Source organism: Carcharhinus amblyrhynchos, chromosome 10 (genome assembly GCF_965287045.1).
Source record: "Carcharhinus amblyrhynchos chromosome 10, sCarAmb.v2.hapA, whole genome shotgun sequence".
Classification (NCBI taxonomy): Eukaryota; Metazoa; Chordata; class Chondrichthyes; order Carcharhiniformes; family Carcharhinidae; genus Carcharhinus; species Carcharhinus amblyrhynchos.
The window spans coordinates 3,411,981-3,433,400 of record NC_137333.1 but is presented as its reverse complement, the minus strand read 5'-3'; the positions used below and the strand labels follow the sequence as shown (position 1 = coordinate 3,433,400).

Sequence of the window (21,420 nt, the reverse complement as noted above, 5' to 3'; positions counted from 1 at the left end):
TCAAACCCTGGTCCCTGGCACTGTGAGGCAGCAGTGCTAACCACTGTGCTACCTGTCACAGTCTCAGGATATGGAGTGGCCATTTAGGAGTGAGATGAGAAGAAATCTCTTCATTCAGTGGTGAACTTCTGGAATTCTTCACCAAATCAAATCAAAACCACATAAGGCTGAAAGATGCCAAGATGCAATGTATTTAAGAAATAGATTTCTATACTCTTAGAGACTTCAAAGGTGGGAGTATGACATTGAGGTAGAGGCTCTGTCGTTTTGAATGGCAAGGCAGACTCAGTGGGCTGAATGGCCTCCTCCAACTACTTGTTTCTATGAGCTTAGATGCCAACACATAAGTTGCGCTGAATGGTCTATTCCTGTGCTGTAAATATCATGTAATGCCACTAACTATTTTCAGCAATGCAGAAGTTTGTATGCTTGTATTTTTGTTACTTTTTCACATTCCGACAGGGACTTCATGCCATCAACCTGCCTCTTAGAAAATTAGCGGAGAATAGATGGTGTCACCTATAAGTTTGTGAGGGCAGAAATGCCAATAGTGTGGTGGATCTAGTTCCAAAATAAGACACAGGAGAGGAACAGTTGACCATCCACTTTGTGTAGGTTTAGCATTGGCAGCCTAATCCTACATCCTCTGAGCTGCCAGAGCTAGCAATGGAGAAAGAACAGCCACAGTATCTGCAATGACAGTAACTTACAATTGTAAAGCAGCGTAGGCGCATCCTGGGACAAAATCTGAGGGGATCAAGCCAAAAGCTTGGTCAAAGAATTTGACTGTACAGAATGTCTTAAAGGAAAAGAGAAATGGAGAGGTTTTGGAAGGCAATGCCGGAGTGTGCATTGCTGATAACAACCCCAACTCCAGTGTAACTCAAGTCCCTAATGCCAGGAACCAGTCTTGTAAATCTCTTCTGCACCCAGTCCAACGCTTTGAAATCTTTGCTAAAGAGTGATGTGGCAGGGTCTACTAGAAAATCAGACTTTTGTCAGAATGGACCTATCTTGCATTAAGTTAATCTTTCTCTACACCCTAACTATGACTATAACACTACATTCTGCACTGTCTCCTTTTCTTCTCTATGAACGGTATGCTGTGTATAGCACGCAAGAATCAATACTTTTCACTGTTATGTTAATACATGTGACAATAATAAATCAAATCAAATAGTTGTTTCGTAACTAGTTACAATTCCATTATTTCTACTGCAGTAGGGAATTACTCTTTTTGTACCATGTTCTGTTCTTCATCTGCATAAGATTAAACTGGAAGGTTAAATAAATAAGAAGGTGGGAGAGGGTGGAACGATGGTAACAGCATTACTATAGAAACACTGAAATGTGATTGGGTCCTATAATTATCAACCTGCGTTTGTTAAGATGGCAGTTGTTTTCTTCCACCATTGTAACAGTGAGTGCACGTTAAAAATACTTCATTAGCAAAGAGGAAGAGAACAAATTTTAACGAGAGATTTCCCCATGGTCTGAGAGCTGTGAAAATGTCAGCAAGTGCTTTCAGGAGCACTCACTGCAGCTTCTGAAGAGCTACAACTAACTGCACCCTCTGCTGCTGTGTCCTGGTATTATTCAGTAAAGATGTGGAGATGCCGGCATTGGATTGGCATAAACACAGTAAGAAGTCTCACAACACCAAGTTAAAGTCCAACAGATTTATTTGCTGGTAAATGCCACTAGCTTTCGGAACGCTGTTCCTTCGTCAGGTGAGTGGTGAATGAACCTCATCTGATGAAGGGGCAGCGCTCTGAAAGCTAGTGGCGTTTACTACCAAATAAAGCTGTTGGACTTTAACCTCTTGTTGTGAGACTTCTTACTGTGATTATCCAGCAATTTAGCTCTTAGCTCAGAAGGGCTGAAGTCCCAGTGATAGTTTGATGTATTGAACTGATTACATGACACCCCTCATTAATGGATAATCAGGGACATTGGTGGGGGGGAGGAAACAGGTAGATCTTGGCGTATTGGTAATGTCGCTACAATTAGTAATCCAGAGGTCCATGCTATAGCCTGGGGGATATGGGTTCAAACCCCACCTCTACAAGTTCAATTAATAAATCTGGAATAAATCAGTAATGGTGTCCACAAAAACTACCATCGATCATCATAAAAACAAATTCATCTGACTCACTGAAGTCCATTGTGTACAAATCTCTCCTGAAAATAAAATCCAAACTCTGATCCGTGCACAGCACTGCTCAAATACTGAAAGGATCCAAAAGGCAATATTGTGCAGAGTAAGGATTAATGTGGGATCTCACTGCCAACTGAATGATGTAGAGAGTCACTTGATGGTATGACTGCAGAGAGTCCTGTAGAAGCCAGAATGAAGATAGCAGTAACTCAGATACATAGATAATTAAGGGTTTCCAATAAACGGTTTACACATAACCACGCAAGCCTTCAGACCCTTCCATGCAACACCAAACGACTTTTAGCAACACTTTTGGGAAGGAAATTTGCCGTCCTTACCCAGTCTGGCCAGCATGTTACTTCAGACCCAAAGTGGTTGACTCTTAACTGCCCCCTGAAATTTGAATTAATTTATTACAATGAAATGGATTGTTTCTTGCGCGCGATACAGACAAAGCATACCGTTCATAGAGAAGGAAATGAGAGAGTGCAGAATGTAGTGTTATATTCATAGCTAGGCTGTAGAGAAAGATCAACTTAATGCGAGGTAGGTCCAGTCAAAGTCTGACAGCAGCAGCGAAGAAGCTGCTCTTGAGTTGGTTGGTACGTGACCTCAGACTTTTGTATCTTTTCCCTGAAGGAAGAAAGTGGAAAAGAGAATGTCCGGGGTGCGTGGGGTCCGTAATTATGCTGGCTGCTTTGCTGAGAGTCAATGGATGGGAGGCTGGTTTGCCTGATGAACTGGGCTACATTCACGACCTTTTGTAGTTCCTTGTGGCAGAGCAGGAGCCCAGACCAAGCTGTGCTACAAATGGTCAAACGAGGCACTCAGTCCAAGAACATTCGGGATGGACAACGAATGCCCCACCATGAAAAAAATTGAGCATGAGGCATTTCCCTGCTGTGCAATAGTTAATACATTTATATGTACAATACACATATTAACCAACTCAAGAACAGTTTCTTCCCTGCTGCCATCCAACTTGAATGGACCTAACTCATATTAAATTGATCTTTCTCTACACCCTCGCTATGACTGTAACACTACATTCTGCACCCTCTCCTTTCCTTCTCTCCTATGTGCTCTATGAATTGTATGCTTTGTCTATGTAGCACACGAGAAACAATACTTTTCAATGTATACCAATACATGTGACAATCACATCAGTATTCACTGTAATGTTCCACTGGTAACCAATTATATAACCTCCTTGTGTGATTCTGAAAGTGATCCTACAAACACAGGACAGATTAGGCAGATCACTACACCCAGAATGATTTTTGACGGAACTGGGGTGACTGTCAAATCCAGAATACTGGTCAGCTTGCAAAGAGGACCGTAATATCTTTGAACAGCAGTGCATTTGGTCAATGCACAGAACAGCACTAATTAGCAAATCCCCAGTTTCAGGGAGGCACAGTGGTTAGCACTGCTGCCTCACAGCTCCAGAGACCTGGGTTCAATTCCTGGCTTGGGTCTCTATCTGTGTGGAGTCTGCAAGTTCTCCTAGTATCTGTGTGAGTTTCCTCTGGGTGCTCCAGTTTCCTCCGACAGTCTGAAAGATGTGCTAGTTAGGTACATTTGCCATGCTAAATTCTCCCTCAGTGTGCCTGAACAGGTGCCAGAGTGTGGTGACTAGGGGATTTTTCACAGTAACTTCATTGCCTTGTTAATGTGAGCCTTGTGACACTAATGAATAAACTTGCCTTAATTTTACGCACATTTGCAAATCTCGGGATGGTGGGTTCAGATCATCCCTCAGGGACTGAGCGGATCACCAGTGGGCAAAGCCCCAGGGAAGTTGCACAGAAATGTTCATTTCATTCTGAAGAAGATAAGCAACGATTGGGATAACTAAATCAAGAACTTTGCAGGTTTGGTGTTTTAACCTGACACTGACAGTAGGTACTTGAGGTGCTGATGTTAACAGGGGAGCTGGGAGGAGGAGGAGGTGAGTGACTGATTTATCAGCTCGTGAACTTGTAACATGACTGAGCAATGATACACAGGGGGGATGAGCTGGATGTAAAGATCAGTTAATCAATCATTGTAACCAAATTCCGCCGCAATTTATACTTTTCAGCGATTGGGTGTGAGGAGATATTTAATTGAGGTGCATAAACTAATGAGGGATAGAGTTAGAGTGGATATGATAAAGTTCCATTATCAAAGAGGTTAAAAAAATAACCAGGGACATATATTTAAAGTAATTTGTAGAAGAATTAGAGGGGACTTGAGTAATATTTTCTGACAGAGTGTGGGGTAAGTCTAGATGATTCTGAGTCACAGAGCTTTCCCTCTGTCTCCAACAAAAGGAAATAAAAATAGAACGTGCTGGAAATACTCAGCTGTTTTGTTAGCATCTAGGAGAGAGAAACAGTTAACGTTTATGACTTTTCATTTGAACTGTTCCAAAGATGTCATATTGGACTCAAAGCGCTGACAATGCAAATAGGCCATTTGGCCCCTCAAGCCTGCCCTGCCATTCAAGTAGATCACTGCTGACCATCTACTTCAATGTTATTTTCCCCATCCTTTCCCCCTAGGTAGTTAATGCCTAGAAATCTGTCAATCTCTGCGAGAACTGAGCCTTTGCAACCCTCTGGATAGAAAGTTCACCATCCTCTTAGTGAACAAATTTGTTTTTAATTTAGTCCTAAATGCCCTACCTCTTATCATGAGATTATAGAGTCATAGGGTTTTACAGCACAAAATAAGGCCCTTCAGCCCATCGTGTCTGTTCCAGTTGTCAAATGCCTATCAATTCTATTCCCATTTTCCAGTACTTGGTCTATTGCCTTGTATGCTATGATGTTTCAAGTGATCATCTAATTGCTTCTTAAATGCTGTGAGGGTTCCCACCTCTATTATCTTCCCAGACAGTGACTTCCAGACCGCCCCCCTCCGCCACCCCCCCCCACCCCCCGCCGTGAAAAAGCTTTTCCTCAAATCCCTGTTAATCTCTTGTCCTTTGCTTTACATCTGTGCCTCTTGTTTTTGATCCTTCTGCCAAAGGGATAGGTTCCTTCTTATCTATCCTATCTGTGTCCCTCAATCAGATTCTCCCTCAGCCTTCCCTGCTCTAAGGAAAACAACCCAGCCTAACAAGCCTCTCTTCATAGCTCCAGTTCAGGCAACACCCTGGTGACTCTCCTCTGCATTCTCTCTAGTACTATGCCTCCTACTCCTAGCTCCTCTGCCAAGGGATAGTAAATACTTGACTTTCTTTCTCTTCACAAATGCTGCCAGACCCGCTGAGTTTTTATTTCATTTTGTTGGATTCAGACAGAAAGCTATCTGACTCACAATCATCCAGATTTACCCCACACTGTGACAGAAAAGATTACTCAGGTCCCCCCCAATCCTTCGTTTCAGATTTCCTGCATCTGGACTATTTTGCTTTTATTTTATAAACTCATAAATTAAAGTCGGGAAAAAGGTACAAAAGTCTGAGGTCACATACCAATCGGCTCAAGAATAGCTTCTTCCCTGCTGCCATCAGACTTTTGAATGGACCTATCTTGCATTAAGTTGACCTTTATCTACAACCCAGCCATGACCGTAATATCACATTCTGCACGCTCTCGTTTCCTTCTCTATGAATGGTATGCTTTGTATAGTGCGCAAGAAACAATACTTTCACTGTATGTTAATACATGTGACAATGATAAATCACATCAATCAAGATTAAATCAATTTATAGACAGTCTGAATCCCTAATAAGTAGCAACGAATTGCAGAAGTATTTAAGAAGGAGAATAAGTATACAAAAGTCAAATAAATGGGATATGTTGGTAGGGTCAACTGAAGTGGGCTGTTAAAGTGCACAGTCGTGTACAGTTTTGGTCTCCTTACTTCTGTTTGTCATTGTGGAGCTCCATTAAGGTTCATAGCATCGTGGAGTCCCTACAGTGCAGAAGGAGGCCATTTGGCCCATCAAGTCTGCACCAACTCTCCAATGGAGTGTTTTACACAGACCCTATTCCTTTTCCCTGTAACCCCACATATTTACCCCACTAATGCCCCTAACCTACACATCTTTGGACACTGAGGGAGAATTTAGTATGGCCAATCCACCTAACCGGCACATCATTGGACTTTGGGAGGAAACCAGAGCATCTGGAGGAAACCCATGCTGACATGGGGAGAATGTGCAAACTCCACACAGATAATGACCCAAGGTTGGAATCGAACCCGGTCCCTGGTGTTGTGTGGCAGCAGTGCTAACCACTGTGCCACTGTGCTGCCCTGTTCACAAGACTGATCTCTGGAGAAGCAAGAAAGGAGAATTGAGGACTCAGGTCTATATTCTCCAGGGCTTGGAAAAATGAAAGGTAATCTGAGATGTACAAAATTCTGACAGGTGTGAACAGGCAGTTACAGGAAGGACGTTAGCCTGGTTGTGGTGGGGATAGGGTGGGGGACTGGGGAAGAGGGGTTCTACAGTCAGGGCTCAGTCTTAGAATGAGGGCAAGACCATTTAGGATGAGGTATTTCTTCACTCCAGGGATAGCAATCTTTGGAATTCTCTACCCCAATGGGCGGTGGAGATTAAGTTTTAAGTTTATTTATTATAGTATCACAAGCAGGCTTACAATGAACTTACTGCAATGAAATTACTGTGACAATCCCCTAGTTGCCACACTCTGGTGCCTGTTTGGGTACACTGAGGGAAATTTAGCACAGCCAATGTACCTAACCAGCACGTCTTTCAGACTGTGGGAGGAAACTGGAGCACCTGGAGAAAACCCACGCAGGCACGGGGAGAACGTGCAGACTCCACCCAGACAGTAACCCAAGCCGGGAATCGAAGCGGCAGTGAGGCAGCAGTGCTGCCCACTGTGCCACCTGGATCAATGGATTTTTCGATATTAAAGATACCAGGGGATCTGGGGATAGTGCGGGAAATTTGCATTGAATTGCATTGGAAGATCGGCCATGTTCCTCTGCGGGTCATTAGGGCCAGCATGGAGCAAATGGGACGAATGGCCTCTGCCTACGCCGATAACTCCGTGCAATTGGCAGGCTTTGAAGTTAAGCTCTGCACTTATCCATTGCCTTCGCTTTTTCCGGGTCTAAAGCCAGTTGGGTGCCAGTGATTCCAGGTACAGAGGAGCAGGGCTGGGGTTTCCCCGGGTTTCCCCCCACCAGCTGTCACTTCGTCCCCATGGCAACCGCATCCGCTACATTCTGCACCTGGAGACAGCGCCCTCCACCCATTGGCTGAGGCCGACAGGCGCGCTGTCCAATAAGAGACCGGCCTGAACTGCCATTCCCCTTCCGGGAGAAGGGTCCTGGCCGCCGCTGATTGGTCCTCAGGGACAAGGCTGGTGGGCGTGACCAGGAGTCGCTGCAGGCGGCCATTGGCCAGTTGGGAATGACAAACGGCCGGCCCGAAACAATGAGCTGGAACGAGCGAAGCGAGGAGGCGGGGTCATGTATGTAAATCACCGTGCCGCGATTGGACGAACCTTTCTTGATGGGCAATTCGGCTACTCAATGAAATGGAGCTAGATGGGCGGGACTACCGACACTCAGAATGGCAATTGGCCGGCTGGGACAATGGGCTGGAGCCAGCGGCTCGCGAGGGCGGGGGCGGTTCCCTTTATGTAAATGAGGCAGCGGGGATTGGCCGTCTGGGAATGATGGATAGGCAGTTGACCTATGGAAGAAGAGGCTTTGGCGGGATGGGCGGGTCCGAAAGCAATTGCCTCGGCTTGCGATTGGCAGAGCCGGAATGATGGGCAGGCAGGGGCAGAGATGACTGTCGGAGACAGGGGGGCGGGCGCTATGTAAATAAGTGGAGGGGCGGGGAGAACAGACGGACGGACAGTAAGATGGACCAGTGAGAGGGCGGCAGGGGCGGTACCCGACGCTGCGATTGGCCGGGCTGCGATTTGATGGACACGGGCGGGGCGGGGACATCCGGCTACGGTGGCCGGGCGGCGTCACGTGAGAAGGCGGCGCGCTCGAGCTGTGCTGAGCGGAGCGGAGCGGGCGGCGAGGAGTCGAGGAGAGAGTCCCCGCCCGGCAGAGTATGGCGGCGCCGAGCACCGCGGAATCGGGCTTCGGGGGCGATAATAAAATAAATAATGAGGAGAAACCCGCGTTACACTCGATGAAGAAGCAGAAGATGGGGCGGGAAGGAGGCGCCGTTACCTCCCTGTGAGGCGGGAGCGGCCTTTTGTCTCCCTTTAAGGGAGGGGGGTGGATATTTTATTTTTTAAAAATATAATTTATTCCCTCCCGGGGGGTGGAAAATTAAAGACATTCTGGGGGGAGAAGTTTAACCCCCCCCTTTAATCGCCACCCCCCTCCCCGGATTATTATTATTATTGTTTTTTTATATAATTTTCGCCCTCCGACTTTAATCCCTCCCTTAAAGGGGCAGCAGCGGCCATGCGGGAGTACAAGGTGGTGGTGCTGGGCAGCGGGGGAGTGGGCAAGTCTGCCCTCACCGTGCAGTTTGTCACTGGCACCTTCATCGAGAAATATGACCCCACCATCGAGGACTTCTACCGCAAGGAGATAGAGGTAGTGCTCTTATTTTATCCCCCCCTTTGTAGACCTGATCTATTCACTGTGGGGTTTTTATTTTGTGATTGGGTTGGGGCAGGAAATGTTTCATGAAAGGTTGGGGTGGGGAGTGGGAAGACACTGGGATGAGATGAGGAATCAAGCCCAGACTTGTGTTCCCTGTACCTCCCAGGCAGGGTCATGTTGGGCTTGAAATGTTAACCCTGTTTCTCTCTCTGCAGATGCCTCCTCACCCACTGGGTGTTTCCAGCACTTTTAAGTTTCAAGAAGGGTCATACTGGACTCAACATTAATCCTGTTTCTCTGTGCACAGATGCTGCCACGACTGCTGAGTCTTTCCTGTGCTTTCTGTTTTGGGAAGGGTTATATTGGGCTTGAAATGTTAACCCGGTTTCTCTCTCCGCAGATGCTGCCTCACCCGCTGAGTGTTTTCAGCACTTTTAAGTTTCAAGAAGGGTCATACTGCGCTCAAAGTTAAGCTTGTTTCTCTCTCCACAGATGCCGCCACGACCGGATGAGTATTTCCAGATTTTTTTTCAGTTAGATCTGTAGTTAGTGCTGTTGCCTGACAGTGCCATGGACCAGGGTTCAATTCGGTCTTGGGTGACTTGTCTGTGTGGGGTTTGCACGTTCACCCTGTGTTTGTGTGGGTTTCATCTGAAACCGCCCCGTGGTGCCCCAAGATGTGTATGTAGTTAGATGGATTCGCCACGGAAAATGTGTTGGTTGACAGCAGGGTTGGGGGGGCTTGGTCAAGATACCCTGTCAATGAGTCGGTACACACTTGATGGTCTGACTGGCCTCTTCTGCATTGCATGTATGTGCATATTTTTGCTTTCTTCCCCATATTTAGTTCGCTACATCATCTCTTCCAGCAGTGTCTACTTGGAAAAGTTTTGTTCTTCTCTCTGATGGGATTTCTGTTTGTCTGTTTTACCTCTCTGCTTCCTTTGCTTTACTGTTTCCCATGATGAGGTGTTTACCAAAAGTTGCTTTCACAGGAGTTTCAAAGCTCCCAACTAAAGTACAATTGGACCTGAAGTGTTAACTCTATTCCTCTCTCCAAGCTAGTTCTCCACCTCCAATTTGCAGCCACATTTTTAGGGTTTGAGGATTTTTTTTAAGAAATTCAGCTGCTGGTGATCTGAAATAAGTGAAAATGGAATTGCTCACCATTTATGGTGAGAGAATGTGGTGAATTAATGTTTCAAGTCCAGTGTGACTACTTCTGGGCTGATTGGATTTTCCTCTTGGAGGTTTTATTGGATAGCTTCTCATCTTCCATGTCCTCATCTCCCCCACTCCACCTCTCCCACTGCACCTCCAATAGTTTTTCACCCAATACAGGAAAGTCTTCAACATAAAAGGCGTAATTTGCTTTGGTTTTTTTTCTCCTTTGATTTTGCCCACAGTTTGCATACAGGAGATTAACCCATTGTTCCTTTTAGTGTTAGCATCCCTGGTTGTTTTATGAGGAAAGGTTGGGTCTAGACTCAGTGGAGTTTAGAAGACTGAGTGGTGACCTTATTGAAACATGTAAGATGCTGAGGGGCTTGACAGGGTGGATACCAAGAGAATGTTTTCCCTTGTGAGGGCAAATAGCACTTAGGCATGGTTTCAGAATGAGGGATCTTCCGTTTTAAAATGGAGTTGAGAAGGAATTTCCTTCCTGAGGTTCTGCGGCATTCTCTTCCCCAGAGAATAGTGGAGGCTGGATTATTGAATATATCCAAGGCTGAAATAAACAGACTTTTGATCAACAAAGAAGTTAAAGATTATTGGGGGTGGGGAAGCCATCAGGGAAGTGGAGTTGAGGCCAGAGTCAGATCAGCCATGATATTGAATGGCGAAGCAGGCTCGAGGAGCCAATTGACCTACTCCTGCTCTTAATTCTTATTATCTGGAGTGTACTCAATAAAAAGGGCAATCAATTTACATACAGCAAGCTCCCACAAACAGCAATATGATCATTACTAGGTTTTGTTTGTGATGTTGGTTGGGGATTACAATGCTGATGCACCCTTTTGAAATAGTGCCATGGAAGCTTGCATCAGAGCAGAGAGTTGGGGCCTTGGTTGAATGTCTCACCTGAAAGATGGAGCCTCTGACCATGTAGTATTCTCACTTGTACTGTTCAGTGTCAGCCTTGCTTAGTATGCTTGAGTCCTGCAAGTGGAACTTGAACTTGTGTCTTCCTGATATGAGAGTGCTACTCACTGAGCCATGGCTGTCAGATAATGTGATTATAAACAGTGGCATAAAGTACAAAAGCAAGGAATTTATGGTGAACCTTGAGAAAGCATTGGTCCAATTCTGGGCATTGCGCTTGAGGAAGGACGCAAGGTATTACGGTGCACAGAATATTCACAAGAATTGTTCCTGGACCAGGGGCTTCAGTTAAATAGATGGGAGAATCTGGGGTTGATCTTGTGTAAGAGACGACTAGAAGTCAAGAAGTTAATTGACAAAAGAAGCAATGGCAACATGAGGGAAAAACATTTTATATGAAGTGAGCGGTTAGAATCCGGAATACGCTGCCTAAGAGTGGTGAGGCAGTTTCACTGAAGGCTTTCAAAAGGAAATTGGATCATTACCTGAAATTAAAAAGTAAAGAGTTATGGGGACCAGGCAGGAGAATGGGATTTGCTGAGTTGCTCTTGCAGAGAGCCAATGTGAGTTGAATGGGCTTGTGTGTTGTAACCATTCTCATGGTTCTGTTACAGGTGGACTCATCACCTTCAGTGCTGGAGATCTTGGACACGGCAGGCACTGAGCAGTTCGCCTCCATGCGGGATTTGTACATCAAGAACGGCCAGGGCTTCATCCTGGTCTACAGTCTGGTCAATCAGCAGTCCTTCCAGGATATCAGGCCCATGCGCGACCAGATCATCCGCGTGAAGCGCTACGAGAAGGTGCCCGTTATCCTGGTGGGCAACAAGGTGGACCTGGAGAGCGAGCGAGAGGTGTCAGCCGCTGAGGGCCGGGCCTTGGCTGAGGAGTGGGGCTGCCCCTTCATGGAGACCTCTGCCAAGAGCAAGACCATGGTGGATGAGCTCTTCGCTGAAATAGTCAGACAGATGAACTACGCCGCACAGCCTGACAAGGATGATCAGTGCTGTTCTTCCTGTGTCCTGCAGTAAAACATTCAGTACGGCAAAAGAACACTGAAAAACTTTGTGTCAGTTCCTATCTGGGGGAGATCTCCACTTCTTCTGATCCAGGAGGCAACTAGATTATTTCTTATTGCTATGTATAAAGGCAGAGAATATCAACGAAGAGCTTTATAACTGATGCTCAGTTCTGCTCATCCTGTGTCATAGAGTAAACACAAAAAGCAAAGTAAAAACGCTTTGGGTTAAGACCAGACATTCAATCAGTTTCTATCTGGGAGATCACCTCTCCTAAACCAGGAGACCCGCCAGATTCTTTCACGTTGTTTATAAAAAGCAAGAGAGTATCGATGAGAAGCTTTACAATTGATGATCAGTGCTGTTCTCCATGTCCTACAGTAAGGAGAAGAAACAAACTCCTTGCGTTAACACAAGACTTTGAATTCCTGTCTGCAAGATCTCTGTTTCTTCCAGACCAGAAGAGCCATCAGATAGTTTCATGTTGCTGTAGTTTGTTATTTTGAAAGGAGGAAGTCAGCAAGAGTTTGTAACTAAGATGAGATTGACCATGGCCTTACAGGCAGCGATAACAGGTTGGGTTAAGACAGAGATTTTGAGTGTTCCAATCTGGGAGATCTCCATCTCTTCCAATCCAGGAGAAGTTAGATTATTTAATATTAATGTTTATAAAGGGGGAGCATATCTAAAAGAGGAGCTTTATAACAGATGATTAGTGCTCTTCCTGTGTCAGATCGTGAAATGTTTATGGTTTTTTAAACACAAAATGAGACAAATCGGTTGTAATATTGGCGAATTGCATCTCTTGTGACACAGCATCAACAGAGAAGAGCCAGATTATTTAATCAGGAGTCAGGCAACTAAGATTTAAGGTTGAGGACCAGGGCTATGTTCTCTGTTGTGTAAATGCACTGATTTTATTAAAAAGTATTTAAAAGAAGCAATTGATGTGATACAGGAAGGGTGCCTACACTCAAAATCTGACTGCATGATGTCATTGAGGAGCTTAAATGCTTCTTGTTAAGGGGAAGAGCAAGTTACCAAAATGAGAAGAGAGGGTTCTTAGTTCATGTGTCCTGTAGTGAATGGAAAACTGAGCCTAAATTCTTTAGTTGTTTGTACCTGCAGGATACGTGGGCAAGCGCACAGGGAACACATTACAACAGCAGGAGTCTGTGTTGTTCATCAGAGACAAGGAGGGAAAAGCAGTGGACCTTTGCACTCCTATAGTGCAGAGTATAACCAGGAGTAGTGGCACCAAGCGCCTTTCGTCAGGATTCCATCAGGGTTTTTTCAGTGCGGTATGTTAAATGTTAACAATCAGCTATCCTTTCATGAATGGTGCAGAAGCAGTGATGGGCATAAGTTGATAATTCCTCTGGTGATTAAAGGAAAGGGCAGTGAACAAATCAACTGTGATACAGTTGGCTGACCAAGATGTTCCTTGTATCATAGAGAAAGAGAATGGGCTAATTCGGGGTTTTGTTTTTCAGTACCCTGTTCTGTTGTTTGGTGCAAGCCAATAGTGTTGTATTTGCATTGCTTTGCAGCAAGGTATGGCGAGGAGAAAGAAAGCAAAAGGACTTCTTATTTTCTGTCTTGCAGTGGAGAACGTTTAAACTGTCCAGCTACAATTTATTGAAAGCTCAACATTGTTCAACTCTTGCAAAAAGTGAGCAGCTTTACAAAGCTCCCAGGTTTGGCTAATTCTTCCCCCTCTCTGCTGCTTTGAAAGGTGGTTGTTTTATTTGTTATCCTTTTGGCATTTAGAAAGAGAAAATGGCATCCAGGTTTCTCACGCTGTTTCATAGTACTTCACAGGGAGGATCAAGAAGATTGCAAGGCTCTTCAGTGTGGAAAATTGAGGCTAAATTTGAAAGTGATGTACAAATGGTAAAAAGCTGTTTGCTGTGCAGAGAAAGAAAAGATGTTACCATTCCTGCACGATGAAGAAATTGAGAATCATTGTGATAAAGGTGGAAACGGCAGCCGTTTTCACACTTGTGGAGATTAAATACTTGGTTGAAGTTTCAACACCACAGCCATCACTAGCCAGCTTTGTAAGGGGGAGGGGGGATCAATCCCATACTAAATGTCTGCTTACCCCACCATTGTGATTTAAAATGTCCCAAGATGCTGAATGCTTCTTCAGTGGGAAGAAGGGGAAGAGAACTCCTCGTCCAGCCTTCATTCTTGCAGGTCAGGGCAACGAAGAGTTGGGGGAAAGTTGCCTCTGTGAGGTTAAGCAAAATGTTCAGTCAAATTGAGAGAATTTGACAGAAAAGTTCTTGTAGACTCTTGAGGGGAAGAGTATATCGTGTCTCCTGCCCACAAGTGTCTGTCTGCTGATGGATGTGTTTTTCAATGGATCTGGTGGTATGTGGAACTTGAAGGGTCTGAATGCCCGAAGATCATCTATAACATGTTGGGGGAAATTTTCAAAATTTCACATCATTCATAAAGGAAAAACAGATCACTGCAGTCAATCCGGATAAATGTGATTCAGATTCTTGTATTGCACGTTGAAGAAAAGTTTATTGCATTTATTGCTTGAGTCTATAAAAAATGGAAACCTTTTGAGTTGATCAAATTTTATAAACTAGGAGAAATCATCCCTCTGATTTCTGTCTTTCCTGATGCAGAAGTGGCAAAAAATATATTTTATTTTATGAATGGTGCTCAAATACTTTATTGTGGGTTTTTTTCATTTTGTATCTTTGAACTAAGAATATAATGAATGCATGGCTGAACATCAGATAAATACTAAAGTCTTACATTGGAGCATTCTGTAGTGGTTTAATAAATGAGCGCAGTAGCAAATTGTTTTAGTCACTACAGTCTTATTTTGCTTGCTTTTCAATATCTGACAGTTGTGTTACAGGAACTCTTTATTTTATTTTTTAAATGCCACTGCGCAGAACCAGCAGTTGGAGATGTGGAAATGGGGCAGTTTTCTCCAAAGTTCTTCCCTACTGAGGGAACTGTCAGATCCGTAAGAGTTGTCACACACTTGGAGGACACAAGCCCTGGCGTGTAAAACTGATGCATCTTGCATTCAGATTTTTGAACTGCAAGGCTCCCAGTGGAGTAAATCAGACGCGTAGGGCTTTCAGTAGGGTGTGCAAGTGGAAGTCTAAATGTGACGGTGGAGGCACCCCCAACACTAGCAAAACAACTTGATTCTCCAGATCGAGCTTTACCTCCACTTGGGAGCTGCTCAGTTCCTTCGTAACTGGATGACATCCTGCATCTTCAACAGTATGTGGTGGATTGTGTGACTTAACTGTTGCAAAAAAAAGATTTCTAAACAAAACTGCAAGTTACGGGTGCAGGTTTCTTTTTATAGACCAAGATGGCTAAAAGACACCTCTGCAAAATTGCAATAGTTTATTTTTCATTTCCAATACAGTACAATAAACTGAAGATGCAGTAAATGGGATCCACTTTGCGTGATTTTTTTTGTACAGGATGATGGGAACCTCAGCCTCGCTTATAATGTGCAGACTTTTTTTTTGAAGCATTCAAAGATGTATTTTATTGTCTTGTTATATCTCCGCATAAGTTTACATTTCCAAACAGTGTCTTGCATTGTTTTTATTATTTACCTGAATATTCAGATATATTTACAGCAATTCCTAGTTTCATATTTAATAACCCCTTAAAATGGATCTGTATGTGTGGGCAACATTCTTTGCAACTAACTAGATATTTGAAGTTGTTAACCTAGTTAGACTTTTTTTTAAAACTGTTCAATGCTGCTTTAAACTTCTCTAAACCAGAAGTCAGAGTTCTGAACTGCAGCTTCTGATGCAAGTTGATTTTTCAGATCGGTACTGCACATGTTCACCTGAAGTCATGTGTTTAAGGTCAGTAGATTAGATACATCATCTTGTCGTCTTGTTGTTGTGAACACAGACAGACTTTCCTTTTTGAAACTGTTGTTCTTTATTTTGGATTGGTTCCAGGAAATGAACGATGTTGGATCTAATTCCAGTGACACATTTTAGTGGAAGATATGGCGGGGGGGAGGAGGAGGAAGGAATCAGACAATTTGTGTTAACTCTGGTTAATTGCAGCAAAGTATTCTTGAGTTAACTCTCTTGTTTAGATGTGAGTTTCCCAGCGAGGGTCTCCTCCTACCTGGTGCTAATTCACTTTGCACAAGTAAAATGGCTAGCTAATGAATTTCCCCTTCTTTTGGTTTTGCAGTGCACTCATTGCATTGGCCAGGAGAGTTGACGTAGCAAGTTACCTCATTTAAATCCCCTTCGAATTTGATAAAATGCTGCCTTGAGAGTTGGCCCGTTTGCCCCTTAAACCAAAAGAGGCCCTTCAGAGTTGGAAACATTTGCAGTGCATTGTTTACGCTCAGTGGTTAATATTATAAAAGTCCTTAGACTAATTGCTTTACCAGTATTAAACAGTTTAATCAAGTCATTCTTAACCTTCTTGACAACCGCAGAAAGAAAAATGCCTTGGCACAATAGTCACTTTCAGTTTTCAGAATCCGATTCAGAAAGCTAGCTGTTGTCCTAATTTTTTCCCCCAGGTAAAAGAACAAATTTTATATATTTCCCAATCATGTATTTCCAGTATCCCAAAATATGTCTTGTAAAATGAATTATGTTTGCATAATTGTTGTACTGTGGTTAACGTTTTTGCTGGCACACCAGTTTTCTAGTTTTACACAAGAATCCCGATTGAAGTTACACTCTGAAGTTGGCATCTCCACTTTTTTTATGCAGAGCACACAATTTTTAACATGCTTTGTATTTTTAGAAAGTAAAATATGGAACAAAGTATTTGTGAGGCATCTTACAAAATCAAATTGACCCCTCCCTTATTCCCAGCCAAATCTCTGACTGGTTTTGACAGGCATTCTTCAATGCGGAACCAATATTCTTGTCATTTATTAGCAAGTAGCTGTGATACTAATAATGAATTCATCTGAATGTCTGCAAATCCTTAAATTTGCTTTTTCAACATCATGCTAGATATATGGAGGTAATTACACTCCTGTTGCACATGTGCTACTAGCATATTTCCTCTGTTTATTGCAGTGCATAAGAGAAGTTGATTGTTCTGAAGGTAGCTCTGCTTTAGAGCAATAAGAATAGTCAAATATCTTCTGTCCTGGATCTGAAACCTTCCTACAAGTAGCTTGAAATACTGATTCATTATGTGACGTGTATGCTTAAATGCTGTTTTGACAGTGTAACTTTTATGATTGCATAAAAGGAACTATTCATAGACACGTCTAATTCCAACTTTTTTTTCCTTTTGTTTGTTTTATGAAGTGAAGCATTTGGAAACCCACAAGTTTCAATACAACCAACTGCTGTATTTAAACTCTGCTTAGTTAGTGAATAAACATGAAGGGCAGAGCTAGACGTGTGTCAAAACCTCCAAGGGTGGAATTGAATGGAGACTTGTGTGGCTGCACCTATGTATTGGCAGTGAGAGTGTATGAAAATGTTGGACTGAATCTGAATGTCTAGCCTGTGCTGAACTAGCAGAATCTGCTGAACTGACTTTTCCCTGCTTCTGTTAGGAAGTGTTGTTTAGTATGGGCAGGGCCACTAACGTTGGACTTGGTTATCCAATCCATGTGGTTCAAATGGACAAGGTATCTACGTGGTTCAGAGTTTTGAGTAGTAAATGACCGCAAGCTATAACTTCCCCTCGGAGGATGAAGTTATCAGATATTGACATGTAACCACTTAATTTAAAAGCTGCAAAATGTAAACTTCCCCAGCAGTCCACCACCACCCCCCCCATCCCCTCTCATCCAAGAACCTGTGTTATATAGCAGGTTCTATTTCCATCATCCCAAATTATACTGTTAGGCCCACTGGCTTGATTTGCAGTGGCGCAAAGGTGAAATTTGGAATATGGTTGTGGAGGATTTTGGGTTTAGTTTGACAGGAGAGTGGAAAGGAAAGAAACAGGCTATCTCTAAAAGGAATTAGCCACAAGGTTTTAGCCTTCAGTGAAATGTCTGTATTGAGAAACTGTAATGGGAAAATGATTCAATAGGATCTTTTACGTTTTATCACCAGAATTATTTTCCCCCCACCCCTGACTCCCCTCCGAATAGCTTTGAATGTTTGATAATGGATCTGAGATGCAGTAAGATCCAGATCATTGGGGTGTGGGAGGGGCGGGGGGGAGGCTACTGATGGATTGCATATCATATTCCTACTTGCAAGGGGCGAACAACCTCCCAGGTACAAACTTTCAAGTTTTCTTGCTCATATTCTGTTTACTGTTCACAAATGTTCATGTGTGTAGCTCCTTTTGCGACCTCTTATCCCAGAGTACTTCAATCAAATGGAGAATGCAGCATTCCCTCAGTAACGCGCTTATGTGTTAGCCAAACTTTTAATGCTCAAGTCTTTGGTATGGGATTTGAACTGATGACTATCTGAAGCGAGTGTTACACTTGGAACTGTGACTGGTACCTCCCAGTAGGAATCATTCAGTAAATGATAAAATGCACTTGGTAACATGGAGTTATTCGGAAGGGCACATTTCATCAACTTCACGTTATTGGTTAAACCAAATCTCTCCCCATTGTTAAAAAGAAAAATAGAAGTATAACATTTTTGAGAGTGTGGCAAGAATTAATGTAAAATCTTGGTTTGAGTCCAGGGTCTCAGATGGGATGGTTTTGGCAGGCGTTTTGTTGGTGGTTTCTCTCTCCCGGTCTTTGAGTTGAGGTAAAGCTGGGTGTTGGCATTTTGGGGCTGGTACTGGCAGGTTCTTTGCTATGTGAAATACCATGACGACAGCTTTGGAAAACTTGTCAAAGATAGGGTGGCACAGAGTTGGCAATGCTGTCTCACAGCACCAGAAACCTAGGTTGAATCCTGGCCTTAGGTGACTGTGTGTGGGTTTCCTCCGGGTGCTCTGGTTTCCTCCCACAGTCCAAAAATGTGCGGGTTAGGTTTGGCCATGAGAACTATCAGGGTGGATGTTGGGGTTAGGGGGATTGGGCCTGGGTGAGAGAGTGCAGGCTCGAATGACCTCCTTCAGCACTGCAGAGATTTGGTGACTCCCCAGATTAGATTTTTTTTAAACTGGATATTTCACAACAAAAGAAAAGCATTGCTGGTTCAATTCCTTATAACAGGCTGTAAGGCTGAAAAAACACTTCCTGAAAAACACCTAAACATAGACGTCTGGAAGTTCCCAGATGCAGAGCAGTAATTTGTTGTGCAATGTAACTCTTTTTGGGGCATGCAATATGCTGGTCCTCTGATTTCACACTTTTTTTTATACAAGTAGTGGGAATAACTTGAGTTAATTGCACCAATCCAGAGTTGAAAGTAAAAAGCCTTGCATCCACCACGATAAAACAGGCTCTGAAGCAATATAGTGATACTCTCGCTCTAAGTGACTGGAATTTGATCTATAGCCATTTTATGTTATGAGGGGAAAATTTGTAGGTTGTGGTTTGGGTGGGTGACTTGCCATTGGCGTATTAGCTGTATTTAGGTGGTGAGTGGACATCTAAACCATTACATGAGTCACCTGGCCAAAAGCTGAAGGAATTTTCAAATGAAAGTGAAGTCTATTCTGTTCCGTCGGCCAAGATAGTCTAACGTAGAAAACCATTCACGTCCTGTCCAATATTTTCTTCTGCGCTCACTGCCAATGTAGGGGTGGAGTTTCATATGTTTTTCTTAGTTCGCTTTGCGGTTTTGACACAATTCCAAAGTTGCCAGTGATGTTTGTTTTATTAATTCGTGGGGTACTGTGTGCGAAAGGTTTGAAAACCATCGAGAAGCTGTGGATATTTGATTTTTGGCATTTTCCCCAAGTGGGTGGCAGTCCAGCCTTAAAGGTATTCGAACAAAGCAGGTGATCCAAAGAGATTATACTGGACTCCACCCTAATGCGCCAACAGATGTTGTCAGGCCTGTTGAGTTTTACCAGCACTTCCTGTTTTTAGATCTGGTGAAGATCTGTAACTTCTCAACCCTTTTACCCTTTTGGATATTTGGCAGGGGGGAAAGAATACATGCACATTCTCAACCCCTCTTGTTCCTGAGTTGGGATTGCTAAGAGTCAGCCTGCTTACTGAACGCACTTACTGGTAACTGCTGTCAGTGTGAAAATACCACGTTGCTTTCACATGGCATCTCAGCATCAGGAGTAAGTAGATGGAGCCACTCCCCACATTAGTTTTATGATGTGCAGCGTGTAATCTGGAGTAATGCAACTTGTGACAGGTACAGAGAATTGTGTTCAGTTAAGATCTAGTATAAAGTAATATGGCATGTACTGTGATGCTGTGGAGGAGCAGTGTAGAGGGGGAAAAGTGGCATTGCTTTCTACGTATAAAGCAGCCAGTGATCCAGTGTAAGTATCAGTTTTGATGTATTGGTGATGTAGTTTAAAATCCTGTTTGTAAATGTGGTGTTTAATGCATCAAAATGTCGTGGCAAAAAGAATGTGACTGTATCGTGACAGTGTTTAATTGCACTTGGGCTTCTGAAACTTTAATGTTGATCCATTCCAGCAGTGCCTCATTGGTAAAAGCCTGGGGTTCAGGTCTGGAACTTTACTGTGCCACGTGTTGTCTGGTACAAAGAGAAAGCAAACACTCTGTGACCTGTCCCAAAGTAATCCCATTTGAGAACTGATGATGTGCTGGCTCACCAAATGCATTTGTGTTCCTTTTAAATGTTGCAAATAATTGTACTGCTGAAAGCGATTTGAGCTATTCCCTTGGCATTTCCCAACTACCCCAATATGGCTACCAAAGCTTCTCTGCAATGTTAATCCTGTTTATTTCCCTTTAGTAAAGAATGTTGCCTTTAACACATACTAGTTTGAGCTCTGTTGGTTTTAACTGCAATGTATTGGAAAATTGTTTACATTCCTGTTGAAACCAAGGATTCATTGACTGAACCGCCATTCTTTGGACTTTTTTTTAAAACTTATTTTATATTGTATTTGGCTTTAATGGTTTTCAGCTGCTGTTTTTCTGTATTTTTATTTTTGTTAACTTTGTTTTAACATCAGTATATTTTCAGCGCTTCCCAGAGGTGAATTAAAACATAATCTTTTGGCAGTTAGCTGTCAAGCACTAACGCAATTGAATACTTAATAGCACCGTTTTTAACCAGGTGTTGACTGTGGTGTAGCCTTGCGGTTTCTGAATCAAGCAAGAAGTGTAAATATAATTCGATGCAAACATGTCAACTGTATTTGGATTTAAATTATTTTAACAAAATTAAATTTTATTTAATGAAACCTAACTTGTTCTTGTGCCTTCATGACAAACCATTCTTTAAGAATTTTAGCTTGCAAGTTAGGTATTTCTAGGCATTGCGAGGTGTGTAAGCTTTGAAAAATGGCAGGAGCATTTCTTTCTTTTCCCCGTCCCTTTATTGCTCTTAAAGTGGTGAGCTGCTGCTTGAACTGCTATAATGTGTGTGGTGTAGCTACACAATGCTATTACAGAGGGGTTCCTGGCTTTTGACCTAGGAACAGTAATTATATTTCCAAGCCCAAGAATTTGGACCTGGTTTTATTCCACTGGATTTGTTGCCCTTTTTCGATGGTGGGGCTGCAGGTTTGGAATGTGCT

The 21,420-nt window shown here is 43.2% G+C and overlaps 1 protein-coding gene across 1 annotated transcript; it reads left to right on the top strand.

The window, feature by feature from the left end:
• Positions 1 to 8,135: 8,135 nt before the first annotated feature.
• On the top strand, positions 8,136 to 21,078 carry LOC145349521 (ras-related protein Rap-2a). The gene is made up of 2 exons (XM_080198070.1): positions 8,136 to 8,692; positions 11,419 to 21,078. Exons 1-2 carry the CDS (start codon positions 8,558 to 8,560, stop codon positions 11,833 to 11,835), a joined length of 552 nt encoding a protein of 183 aa, XP_080054196.1. The 5' UTR covers positions 8,136 to 8,557; the 3' UTR covers positions 11,836 to 21,078.
• The last annotated feature ends 342 nt before the right edge of the window (positions 21,079 to 21,420 follow it).